Source organism: Haliaeetus leucocephalus, unplaced genomic scaffold (genome assembly GCF_000737465.1).
Source record: "Haliaeetus leucocephalus isolate CR32 unplaced genomic scaffold, Haliaeetus_leucocephalus-4.0 Scaffold172, whole genome shotgun sequence".
Classification (NCBI taxonomy): domain Eukaryota; kingdom Metazoa; phylum Chordata; class Aves; order Accipitriformes; family Accipitridae; genus Haliaeetus; species Haliaeetus leucocephalus.
The window spans coordinates 964,500-977,509 of record NW_010972608.1 but is presented as its reverse complement, the minus strand read 5'-3'; the positions used below and the strand labels follow the sequence as shown (position 1 = coordinate 977,509).

The 13,010-nt window shown below is 35.2% G+C and overlaps 1 protein-coding gene across 1 annotated transcript in view; it reads left to right on the top strand.

Annotated features, from left to right (window-relative positions):
* Positions 1–13,010, top strand: part of COL11A1 (collagen, type XI, alpha 1) — a 163,784-nt gene that overhangs the window by 82,237 nt on the left and 68,537 nt on the right. The window contains exons 27-32 of the mRNA XM_010563636.1: positions 1,511–1,564; positions 1,647–1,691; positions 4,991–5,044; positions 6,003–6,110; positions 9,661–9,714; positions 12,793–12,846. Of these exons, the coding sequence (XP_010561938.1) occupies positions 1,511–1,564; positions 1,647–1,691; positions 4,991–5,044; positions 6,003–6,110; positions 9,661–9,714; positions 12,793–12,846 (369 nt within the window). The remainder of the gene's footprint in view (positions 1–1,510; positions 1,565–1,646; positions 1,692–4,990; positions 5,045–6,002; positions 6,111–9,660; positions 9,715–12,792; positions 12,847–13,010) is intronic.

The window sequence follows — 13,010 nt, the reverse complement described above, 5'->3', positions numbered from 1 at the left end:
GGAAGATAATAGAAAACCCATCACACTTTCAAAGCCTCTGTGTGCAGACAAACATATTATATTCTAGATATTATAGAGATTCTAAATAATATAGAGATTACTCTCTTAAAGTAAAACTGATTGTGGAGTTGACAGAAAAGCAATCAATAAAAGTTGCATACATTTCATAAAAGTAACTTGCAAATAGTTTGAGTTTACAATTCCATTGTATAAAGTACCCACTAGGGTTCTTCAGAACCTCGGTTTTTCAAGATTTACAAATGCATGCATATACCTTGTATTTTTTAGGTGACCTAAAGTCAGTGGCAGTGAAAAGTAATTTCTTTATTTCTTTATGAAGATATGAAGGGTCTTGGGGCTCTTTAAAGTGTTCTGCTTGCTCAATATTGACCCTTATTTATCCAGAATATCACCCTTTATAGCACCTGAAATCAGTTTCAGTTGCAGTACTGATTTCAGTAGCAATACTAAAAGGTTGTATTCTGAATAAGTAGGATGAATGAATGAATGAATAGGACATTTCAGAAAGTACAATTCCACTGACAGCAGCATATTATTCTTTGTCCAAAATGTTCTTATCTGTTAGAGGCTTGTAGATTTTATCCTGAATTCTTAAGAAAATAAAGTTTACACAGAGCATTTATGTTTTGAATGTACAGGTGTGTGACCATCTGTCAGTTTTTCCTTATGTCTTTTGAATTTACTGATCAATTTCAGCCAAATTTGATTGAAAATTTTATTTCTCAGAGATGCTAACAGTCTAAAGATTTTGTGAAAAGACAGTTAGAAAGGAGAAAAAGACCTTATCAATGGACCCATTAGGAAAAGATTTTGTTATCTGTCCATCTCAGGCATAGGAGTATCAATAAAGCAGCTCAGCCTCAGACACAGATATGTATGTTTCCAGGCTTCCTTACTTCCAGTGTTTACAGAACTCAGTTTCTTTAGACACTGCCATCAGATTGCATAGTATCGAAGTTAAGCATCTTTAAAATGCTCAGCAAACCATAAATAACAGCATCCAGACACCAGTCAGTATTGATAGCACCATGAGCCATTTAGCTTTCAGGTTTGGAATCTCTTTTTTTTTTAAAGACTGTGATTTTTATTATTGTCATTATTTTAATCTCTACTTTTGACTTGCATCATCATCATAATTAACTCATAAATTTTCTCCAGTAAGACACCACTGATTTCTAATTGGCATCTTTTTGTTTGTTTGTTTGTTACATTTTCCAATTACCATTGTTTCAGATAATTTGTAATGTGGATAGTTTCCCAAATACACAAGTAGAACCAAGTTCATAATTCTATTAATAGTTTTATAGTGACATTGAAGGGTGCTTTGTGATGCCATGACTTTTCTTAGTGGCAGGCAGCCCGCTGTTATTTTGATGTCTCACACAAAACTGCTGCATTATAATGAAAGAACAAGGATTAAATTCAGAAGAGAACTGCTTGCTAACCAAGTACTGTACAAACAAAGTTTCTTTACTCCAATATATTTTAGGGCCCTCCAGGTCCTCAGGGTCCAATTGGCTATCCAGGTCCTCGTGGTGTAAAGGTAAGATTTAACTACTGGATTCCTTCCCCCATCCCTTTTTTTAATATATACATGTGGGTAATCCTTTATATTCTTTCTTTAGGGAGCTGATGGTGTCCGTGGTCTCAAGGGATCCAAAGGTGAAAAGGTAAATCTGACTCCATTTAATTCCATTCCCTTTTTCTGTGTTCGTGTTTCACTGCAGCGTCTTCTGTCTCCTTCACTGCAGTGTGTTTTCTCTTGCAGCAGTGGGTTTATTTTTGCCTTATCCTAAGGACATACCAAGCCCAATTCATAAAACAGTGACCTTCATGGTTATTTACACTGGTACAAAGTGAATATAAACCCTTCAGTTATTAGAATGGTTTTGGATCCTCTTCGCACCAGTTAAAGTAACTTCTCTCTTAGGTGCTCTTAAGGAGACAATTAGATATCCCCTCTCTTGTTAATAGATACTAGAGTGGATACTGAGAAGCTTGTGCATCAGAGAATTTTGTGGTGACATTAGTTATTTTATCTGTTTTGATAGAGCTGTAGGCTAGATTTTGTATTTTTTCTAGGTTCCAGGTATTTTTGTCCCAGATCTTTGGCTTTGCCAAAGTGATGGACAGCCCCAGTCAGATGCATATATATGAACATGAAGAAAGCTTTTACATCCACCTGATACCATTAATTATGTACCTAAAGCTCTTACTAGAGCAAAGACTAACTACTGCAATCTCTACTGACTTCTGATGGTCTGCAGTGTCTGAAACTACAGCCAGTATTGGTTTAAATTCCCACTTTCCTCAGCCCTCAGAATGAGAGACAGATAACAAACACCATCAGTCATATCACCTGACCACAGAGGTAAATTCAACCTTGTGGCTCTGATGGCTACTGTGTATATATTTGTACCTATTTCTAAAGCAGAAGACTCAGTCTTGCAAAAAAGTGTTGATTTCAGCACTAGAGATCTGTCTTTCAGGTTCAGATGCCAAGAGCTGCTGTACATTTTCAGGCTTTCCTAAACCACAGTTTGTCTAGTCTGCATACTCATTTTAGAGTTGCTCATTAGATTTAAGGTGAAAAAGAGTGTGTTTAAGACCTGTAGAGACTGGACAGTTCAAAAAACCAGCTTTTTCTTGTGCCTTATTGAGTGATTAATATCCAGCTAGGACAAAATACAGGACTCACGTATAAATAAACTTAATATATGTGTGTATCAATGAACACTGATTAGCATATTCTCCACAGTATTTCTGTGTTCCTAAAAACTGATCTCTCAGTTGCAGTAAGACACTGAACTCTACTGAATACCTCAAAATGTAACACAAAGATATTTCATAGATTGTCCTCACAGTGCTTTAAAGGTCTGTTACATAGGCCTTTTTTACTGAAATTATTCAGATGCCATTACATGGGGGAAAGCACTGTAAGAGACAGAAATAAACTGATCATTCAGGAAAGCTGCTGTAGATCTGGAATGGTCCCAGAGATAGCAGAGGAGGTCCATCTCTGCACTGACCAGTAAACGTGACTAGAACTCTTTAGCTATTTTATTTTTTGTTAACAGCAGAAGAGGAAATAGAGCATTCAGCTCTCTCCTCCTACATGGAATAAATTCAACTTCTTGTAGATCTCAATAGCTGGAACCTCACTGTGAAAGCTGAAGAAGTGTTTCAGTTCATTTGGCAGCCATTTGGTCAGTAGCTGGCACATGGTCAGTCCTTGCTGATGTGTTGCAAAGTTTTCTCATATAATTATTACTGTCCATGGCCATAACTGAGCAACTTTTACAACTAAAGCTTTTTTCATGTATTCTGCACTCTACCTTTTTCACGTCTCTCTATATTTTAAGAAAGACCACCTTGACATTTTAATATATGCAATATAAGATGACCATATAAAGCTTAGTTTCACCATCTAGAAAACATGGGAAACCTGCTTTTAGAATGGTTTTTAGCATATTTTTTTCAATGAATCACAATGGGTTACCTCATCTTTTTTTACATGAACACATACGATTGAGAAACGATATTTGCTTGTTTGATTTTTTTTTTTGTAATTTTAATGTCTCCTCAGCTATTTTGAGCTGTTTACCACTAGTAAACCTATTTCTATCACCCTTTCTAGGGTTATTTGTTGCATGCGGTATGAGTACTTCTGAACAGTCAAAATGGCTTTAGCCTTGCAATCTGTCTCAGTTACTGAATAGGGAGAAGATAAAGCCTTTGTGGCCTCAGGAATGCAAAATGCAAACTTCTTTTTCAAAGTGAGGATGAAATATAAAACCTTTCTTGTTTTTTTTCAGCAACATGGAGCACACTATCGCTCTTTCCTGGCCTTATTGACTGTCCAAATATTACTCAGATTCTAAGTCAGCAATATTACTTCAGCAAATAAAAAAATTAACAGCATCATAGTAAAACATTTTACTATGTGCTTATTCATCACAAAGACCTTTGCTCCAGGATATAACTAAGCATCAGATAGAAATGCAGTCAATAATCTTTGTTGTCTGGATATTGGAACAGTAGATGTATGATGAGTTAGTTGAAGAAAGCAGGAACCAAAAGCTGATCAGTTATGCTAGAGCAAGTCATGAACAACTCCACTGAACAACTCTGGAGATTTCTGTTTGTTTCTGAACTAAATCATACAGGTGTAAATGAAATGTGTCTGAGTACTGTCTGCTTGTACTTCACCATGGAGACTTATTAAAATGCTCGCAGTAATTCTCTGCCAGAATTTACTAGGCAGTAAATAAGTAATTCTCACTAGGAATAACAATAATGTGCACCTGTTTTGCCACTGTATATGGATTCAATCTTAATGTCCATTGGTTGTTTTCTACTTTCTTTCAATCATGTCAGCCAATGAGAGTAGGCAGGGCTGAGTATTGCCAGACATCGAACTACTATATAGGGATGACTGCTTCTTTTGGGTTATGAACATTAATATGTCTTTTTTTTTATTTTATTAAGATGTCACAACCAGCCAATTTTTTTATTCCTTTCATGGTACTATAGACACTAATTTAAAAGAAAAATTAGTTAAAAGGAAGGTTCTGCTATCAAAAAGAACAACACTGAATAAGGTAATTGAATAGATGACCTTATTAAAAAGAGTGATAATCAAAAAAAGTTTATGAATTAAGAAAGGACTTTGCAAGATAATTCATAATAAAACAGAAAGATTACATTGTCTCTAAACAGATTTTAAACAGCTTTAAACAGCTGTTATTAGGAACTTTCAGTTCATTTTGACAAAAATAATTTTGTATAGTGCACTGATATACTTTCTCTAAAATAGCAATAGCCTTGTTAGATTTTCTGGTGTCTGAAGTTCTCACTTTATCTATGCAAATTATTTTAATGTAGTGTATGTATTTTCTTATTCCATCTGCAGAAAAAAAAAATCCTCTCTATTACTAGAATTCGTTACATGCATTTCTGCCTTTTTTAGGGTGAAGACGGTTTTCCAGGATTTAAAGGTGACATGGGCCTTAAAGGTGACCGGGTAAGCATTTATCATAGGCCATATGTTCTTAAAAAGCTTAAGTGTTATTATTTTGAAATAATCACTGAAGTGAACAAATAAATTTAAACGAAAACTTAAATAAAAACTACTAGCTTAAATTATTTCTGTTCCTTGTGCGTTCACAGATTTGAGCCAGAGATTTGGTTCTTGTGAATCAACAACGGCACAGTTATAAATGGGTAGAGAATGTCAGTCTTGGATATCCTTTTCATTAAGCTTCTTTCTAGGGAATCTCCTCTTCCAGATTCCAAGATCCCCAGTATTTGCCTGAGGAAAATTATCCAGGATTAAGACGTTTCGATTTCAACCTAGCATCTTGCAAATCTCTGCCAGAATGTTGTTTATTTAGCCCAATGGGAGCTTACTTCCTTTCATAAGAAGTGTGGAGGTTCTAAAAAAACTTATCACAAGAGGCTCCTGGCCTGTATCTGTTGCCTGTATACGTAAATAACTGTGAAGATGGTATCCATATAAGTACTTAGGTACAGACATTTTTCTTTCTATGGACTGTCAGAGTGCCTTCACAAGAATTTACAGAAGGAAGAATGAGAATACACAGTTTCCAAATGCAGCTCTCTTCAGGCAAGGCAACTGGGCTCTTACACTTTGTGACAGTAATATTCAGTGCCTAATTTATATGTATTTGCATTTAGATAATGAACATAAGCAGTGGTATTTTCCTAATTGGAAATTGGATGGGGCTTTGAGCCACCTGATGTAGTTAAAGATGTCCCTGTGCATTGCAGGGGGTTTGGAATAGATGACCTTTAAAGGTCCCTTCCAACCCAAACCATTCTATGATTATATGATTCCATGATTCTATGATTCTAATCTCTATTTACATTTACAGAAAACTTATTTTCAAGTAATTGTAGGTAGTCTCTCTAATATATGGACAAAGGCTATTGTTCCATATTTATAAGGTGGTGTATTTTAGGGAGAAATTGGTCAGCCGGGTCCACGAGGAGAAGATGGTCCAGAAGGTCCAAAAGGTCGAGCAGGTCCATCTGGGGATCCGGGCGCTGCTGGTCCAGCTGGGGAAAAGGTTAGTAGCCAGATATCAACATAAACATGTCATTGCCTCATAACATAGATGGAGCCCATGACCTTCATCACTAAAAAAACAAGCCTTTAGATCTGCAAAATCTTTAGCTACTTAACAGTAGCTTTTATGAGACACTACTACAGCAGACCACTGGAGTTCACCTTTGAACAAGTAGTGGGAATCATTATTTTGTAAGTATACAAAAAGGCATTATAGTTCTTCATCGGCACATAAGGCAGCTAAATTCTTATCCCAAATTACATGCAGTGAATGCCAGCTAAGGAAAATATGATGCAAAGAAAATAGTTGGGCACAAAGGAGGATAAAGGTGCTGCTGGAGATTGAATTAATATTCAGTCATATTATGACAAACTGTGACATGAAGATTTTTTAAACAGAAGACATATCCCTAATAAATATCCAAAATAGGGTTAGCAAAAGTGAAAGGTGCTGTTAAAAGGGAGGACTGAAGAAAAGGATGGTGACATGAAATACAGGAGAGAACAAGCACAAAGATAAGCACAAATCTCTGTAGAATCTCTGTAGAATCCTGACCTCAACAAAAAAACCCTGAGATTGATACAGAGGAGGAAAGGAGGCTGAGGAATGCCTGTGCAGGTACCATAGTTCACTGGGTGACAGCATCAGAAAAGAAATGTGATTTCAGCAGTGGCATTTTGGATAACTGGGAAAGAATGAGAAAATAAAATAAAAATTATAGTTCAGAAATGGGTATACTATATTTCACTAAAGTGAGAAGATGCTGATGAAAGTATTTCCCTTCACATTTTTTGGTGAACTGTGGCTTTAATGCTAGTTCTGCCTTGAAAAGAATAGGACAGAAGGTGCATTTTATATTTCTTTCTTAGTTTCACTGTCTTTGAAATAGGAACAGTATTTTCCAGCAACATACCATCTGACAGCATGATTAATTATTCTATCTGTCTTTTTATCTATATACAGTCTTCGAAATATACATTGAATTCTTAATAAGTATGTGGTACTACTAAAAACGTAACAAGGTTCACAGCTAAGAGTTTTGCCAGGAAGAAAAAATGTATTCAGCAAACTTGGGAACAAACTCTCTTTTCATCAAAAGTTGCTACTTTTTGCAAGTACATCATTAGTAGAACTTCAGAAAGATGTTAGGGTTAAAATTTGAGCATAATGTCATTCATAAACTCTTAGAAAAGTATATATCCAAAACCATTCATTACAAAAAAAGGTTTATTCTCAGGTTTACTTCACTATTGGGAATTATTTATGAATTAATGTTCTCCACAAATTTGCAAGATACCAGCTATTAGATCATTGAATTGATTCATTAGGTCATGAATCAAAGAACATATAAAAAAAACCTCTCAAAACTATTGTCCTACATGAATGCAAGCTGAGTTCACACCAGAAAGCCAGTGTGCTCAGTTTTAACTAGATCAGCAAAAAAATCTGGTATAATAAGGGTCATATAATCTTCACCCACAATATATTTGTATTCTCCAGAAAGAACTGTATGTTTCATGGCAATGGTTGTTTTCAGTATTGCTGACCTGACAAAAATGTAAGAATATTAGGGATCTTACAAAAATTGTTATCATGATAACTGCAGAACAATTAATTGACAGACGACATCTACAAAGTAGTCCATCTTTCTCAAGTCTTTATAACCTAAGTAAAAAAACAAAGTGAACCAAACCAAGCCAAAACAAACTTTGTTTTATAGTTGTTAGTTTTTAAATATGAATTTGAGTTATTTCTAATTCTTATTCACATTGCTCAATGTGAATATAGGTTCATGTTTTCAAGCATTTCTTCTTCACTATGACATATATGGGACTCTCATGGTCTCACAAGTCCAGAATCTGAAGCCCTAAATATCAGAAGATATTTGAAAAAATTATTGGTGTTGATAACACTGTTAGCTGGGCTTGGAATTTTAGACCCAAAGTTTTCCCTTTTCTACAAATTTTTATACCTTTTCTTACCTGTTGAAAGTCAAGCATCTGTGAATATTCTGTGGATACTTGGCCAGAACAGAGTGGGTCAGCGAAGAATTCTATGATGTTGGTCCTGTGATGTTTATTTTAGTGCAAAGACTAGAATAATCTTTGTGAACTCTTAGATCTCCCCACAATATTAGGGAAGTGTCTGTAAGACCAGTTATCAATGTCCTATTCCTTTGTCATTCCTATGACTTATTTAATGCAAAGGTACTATTCTTCCATAGTAATGAAAGTACTAGAGTAGTCTCTTATTCTCTACATCCACCTGATCTTGTGATAAGAAAACTCTCTTTCCCAAGTAGGTCTAGGCCTGGATTTGCTTAGTAAAGGAAATGCTAAGTATGGTGCCAAAACAATTGAGGAACATATCAGAAAAGAGCTTATAATCAAAAAAACACCTGAATCCACACTCGAAACATAGGCAACTGGGCTTGCTTAATCATAAAATTAGGGACAAAACTTTCACTGAATTTGGCAAGAATTTGATGCACTGTCATGCTGCAAAACATTTCAATCATTGTAATGCGTGCAGCTTGTTTCAGTGTGGCACATAACTGGCAGCATTATAATTATTTTCATAAATCGAAGAATTCTTCTTTAATAATGTCTCAGCCAGTCACATGCACTTACATGAATATGATAATACACAACATCTTTGTTCATGTGCTGCATTTTTTACGAATAATGTTTATTTTGGCAGATTTCCTTTCCCATACAGGTCTCTCCTTCCTCTTTTTCATTATCTAAGTTTACTGCAGAGTACCATATTATATTGTATAATCATACCTTTTTCATTGAGATCTTCTCCAAAATGTGATAGACTGGAACATAGGCAAATACACAAATTCTTCCCCAGAGTTCCCATCTTTCAAAAACTGAAACTGCTTTCCCTTGCCTTTGAAAGTAGCAAACCATCACTCATCCTCTAGAGGTCTGAAGAGTCCAACTCAATGGCATAGGGTACTGTATTTATTTTCTAGGAATGGTGAATGTCAGTGTTGGTCAGACTGTTCATCCTGTTGTCCTTTCTTAACGTAGCAAATTAGTAATATTTGTTGACAAAACTGTTGTCAGCAAATAGTCAGTTGGGTATGATGTGTCATAGTCTCAAACAGTTTAGAACTATTCAGGAAAATAATTGATTCTTCAAATGCTTGTCAATGAAGAATCTGTGGAAAACAAAGTAGGCATCACACAGTATAAATTAGAAACTATTTCTTCTCACTTAAACCCATTAACACCCTGATTTCTTAGAGAATATTAATAGTTTAATGACCTCAGCCCCACATCAGTACACAGCACTTCATGGGGAAAAATAGAAGACACTCAGGTATTGGCTTTGCTGAACTCATTCTTTAGAGTGGGATTTTTATTCAAGTTTGGGGAACTAAGCCCACTGGTGATTAATAGTAAAAATGAGAAATTGATTTAATTGAATATTATATTCCATGAAGTATCATCACTAAGTTGTGGAAAAAGTGTTTTCTATAAAAGTTTGCTGAACCACTAAGGAGGATAAAATAAAATTTAACACTGCCTTCTTATTGCAGGGTAAGCTTGGTGTACCTGGATTGCCAGGATATCCAGGAAGACAAGGCCCGAAGGTGAGCTGTAAATGAGCTGTATATCTTGTGCTTTGACATTAGTCGCAATGGCAGTTATTTTATTAGTGTGTTTGGGGAAGCAGAGTGTGGGCATCAAAGCAAGGTCCATTTTTCACTTTTTCTTTCTTGACAATCATGTTCTGAAGTAAAATCTTTAAAAACGTTGGATTCCCTAAGGCAGGCTCTTTAAGGAGCACTGTCTTTCCTATTCTTAACTATACTGCCCTCAAACCTTTGCCATCCTCTCATGAGTTGTGTTTTCATGCAAGCAGCAGACTGCCATTTGAAAACAAAGGAACTGCTGATATGCTTGAAAGACAATGAGCACTATATTGACTGCTAAATGGATGCTGATAGTGATGGGAATTTTCCATGTGGTACGAGGATTCCATTTGTGTCATTACTGCTTCTTCCATAGAATAAGCCATATTTCTTTGAAACATATAATTTACAATTGTCATCATGTTTTCCTTTTGCTTCTGTTAAGACAAACCTGACAAAACCCAACCCTTAGTTGATTTATGTGCCTACATCTATCCTTCAGTTAATATTTATGTTTTGATTGCAAAGAAAACCATATAGGTGGCTTCCGGTTTAAGTGAAGGGTTATGTTTTCAAAACATTTTTATGAAACTTATTTTTAAAAAGGCCATCCAAACACAGCTTTAGGAAATGGGCACACTAAATTAATTGCAAGTTCTCTTTTCTGAGATTAGCAAGAAAGAAAAATAATTTTACAGACATTTCCCAGTGTAGAGGAGGCCATTAGGGAGACATTGCATCTCCAGACTGTCTCAAAGATGAGTCATCTAGGGAAATTTCACAAGTAAAAGAATCCCTTACCCCTTCTACACAAATGAACAATCAACCTGCAGTAAAATCCTCAACTTTGCTCTACTTTGAGATCTATTTTTATTTTCAAATTTGAAATTATGCTTTTTTGGAAGAAATAAAACTTCCTGGCTGGCTAAGCAAAGTGTTTTTCTGACTCTGGCCTATACTTTGGCCCTTTTCAGTCAAGTGAATGAACTATCCGAAGAATGCTTATTCATTGAACACTCTGTGTTAGTGAAAAATATCAAAACCGTCTCTGGAAAGTATGCATGAAAACTATTCACCTTGAGAGACATGGGGTTTTGCTTCTGTTTCTTAACTCATATGTCTGAGATTTCAGTCTCTCTTTTTGTTCTCCTTTAGAACTGTCTTTTGAAAAGTCTAAGATCAAAGAGGTCTTACAATATTCAGTTCTAAGAACAAAAATGATGTAACACTTCAAATAAAAGTTGATTCTTTTTTCAGCAAAGACTTGATGAAGAATTTCATTACATTAAATTTTTATCATACTAAAATTGAAAATAGTTCTCAAGCTGCATTCACTGTTTGCCCTTCTAATTTGTTGCTTAAACTTCCAAGAAAGAGTGATGACAGCTACAATACATCAACTCACTATAGACTTGTTTTGAATTCACAGTCCAGTTCAAATTAACATAAGGGAGGGAGAAAAAAAAGAAGCAGCAGAAAAACATATTAGCTGTGTAAAGCAAATAAGAAATCTTTTGCCACTATTGTCAAGAAGGTTCACAGCATTCTTTTTGTTGTTGCTTACTTGCTTTTCATTATTTTTCTTCTAAGAATTGTTCTCAGAGTACTGCCATTATCTGATAATTTTCACCATGTTTTTTAATCCTGTTCAGTCCCTCTTGATTAACACAATTGCAAAAAGTACCGTATATACAAGATACTTACAACCAAGTCATGCCTATTAATACCCAATCATTAGAGATTGTTTTTTCCTCTGGCCTTTTAATTATGAAGAACATGCTCGGGCTTCAAAGAGTAGAATTTTCACAGTTTTATTCACATTTTAAGTTATAACTGGTGAAGAATTTAAAAGGAATTAAAAAAGAAAGGAACAAAGGAAGAAAGAAAAGAAAATCTCTTACTTTTCTCCCACCAGTGAATATCAGTCAGGGTTTCATTAGAATCAGTGTCAGTGAACTTATACTGCCCCTAAGTCATTAATGGATAATTGGAATGATTGTGTAAAACAAGAATCATTAAAGGGAAAACATAAGTAAGAACAAGACAAAAAAAGGAAAAAATACTTATTGACTTTTCAAAAAAGAGCACGAAGAAATTCTATTTTAAGTTTTTGTTATATGCTTTTTATTTGCCACTAAAATACTAATAGCAAGCTGCACAGATAGAGATGCATTATCACAGCAGGGAGTCTTGCCAGTGGTTTTATTGGCTGACCAAACCAAACACTGCTTTGATTTTCATCTCCAGACACTTAAAAGTATATTTTATTAAGTCTGTCACCTCTTTGACCCCAAGTCCCTTATGACAAATTAACACCTTCACAGGTAACAAGTCTGCTGTCCCTCTGGACCTATATACCAGAAATAAAGAAAATAGTACCGTTCAGAATAGACTGGGCAGTTAGCAGAAGGAAAGGGGAGAAAAAAGGAGAAAACAAAGTTGCCTGGAAGTGGTTTTAAGTCAGATAATCTCCTCATAAATTCTGCTTATGAGATTAGCATATAAGCACATGTACGAATTGCATGTATCAGTTAAATTAAACTGGCCAGTGGTCAGCTTACAGTCAATAAAGCACCTGAAGTAATTTACAGCTCAGTAAAGTAAGTAGAGGACCACAACACTGTTCAGATGTGGCAATACCTCACAATTATTTTGAATGAAGTTATTTTGTAAAAGAATTATTATACTGTGTGCTAACAAGGCCTTGTTTGTTCCTCTTCATTATGAAACAGTTGTTTCTACTGGGCTGTTACTGATAATTTCTTTCCTACTTTTCAAAATGGTGCAGATTTAATGAATACTTTAATAAAACAACAAATAATGTCCATTCTATACATTGATTTTTTTAATGCATTCTGGACTTGAGGAATTATGGTAAGTTAATTTACAGCTGTTCATCAGAGCTGTCATGCTTGCAAGTTTGACGTGTACAATGTACATGACTTTGGAGGTGTGCTTTACATCTAAATTAAATGTTGACTATACTACTGCTTTGCTATTGATATTCTCTGATATTTGCATTGATTTCTTACATAGGGATCAACTGGTTTCCCAGGATTTCCAGGTGCCAATGGAGAGAAAGGTGCAAGGGTATGATAATTCATGCTTGCATGACACTCAATTAAGTTTTGGAACTCAGTGCTATGGGAAGTCACTGAAACCTAAGGATACAAGCTACTATCTAAAGAACTATAAAAACTGGCTTTTCACACTTAAAATGAACCTCTACAATTATGTAAAACAGGGCATACTGA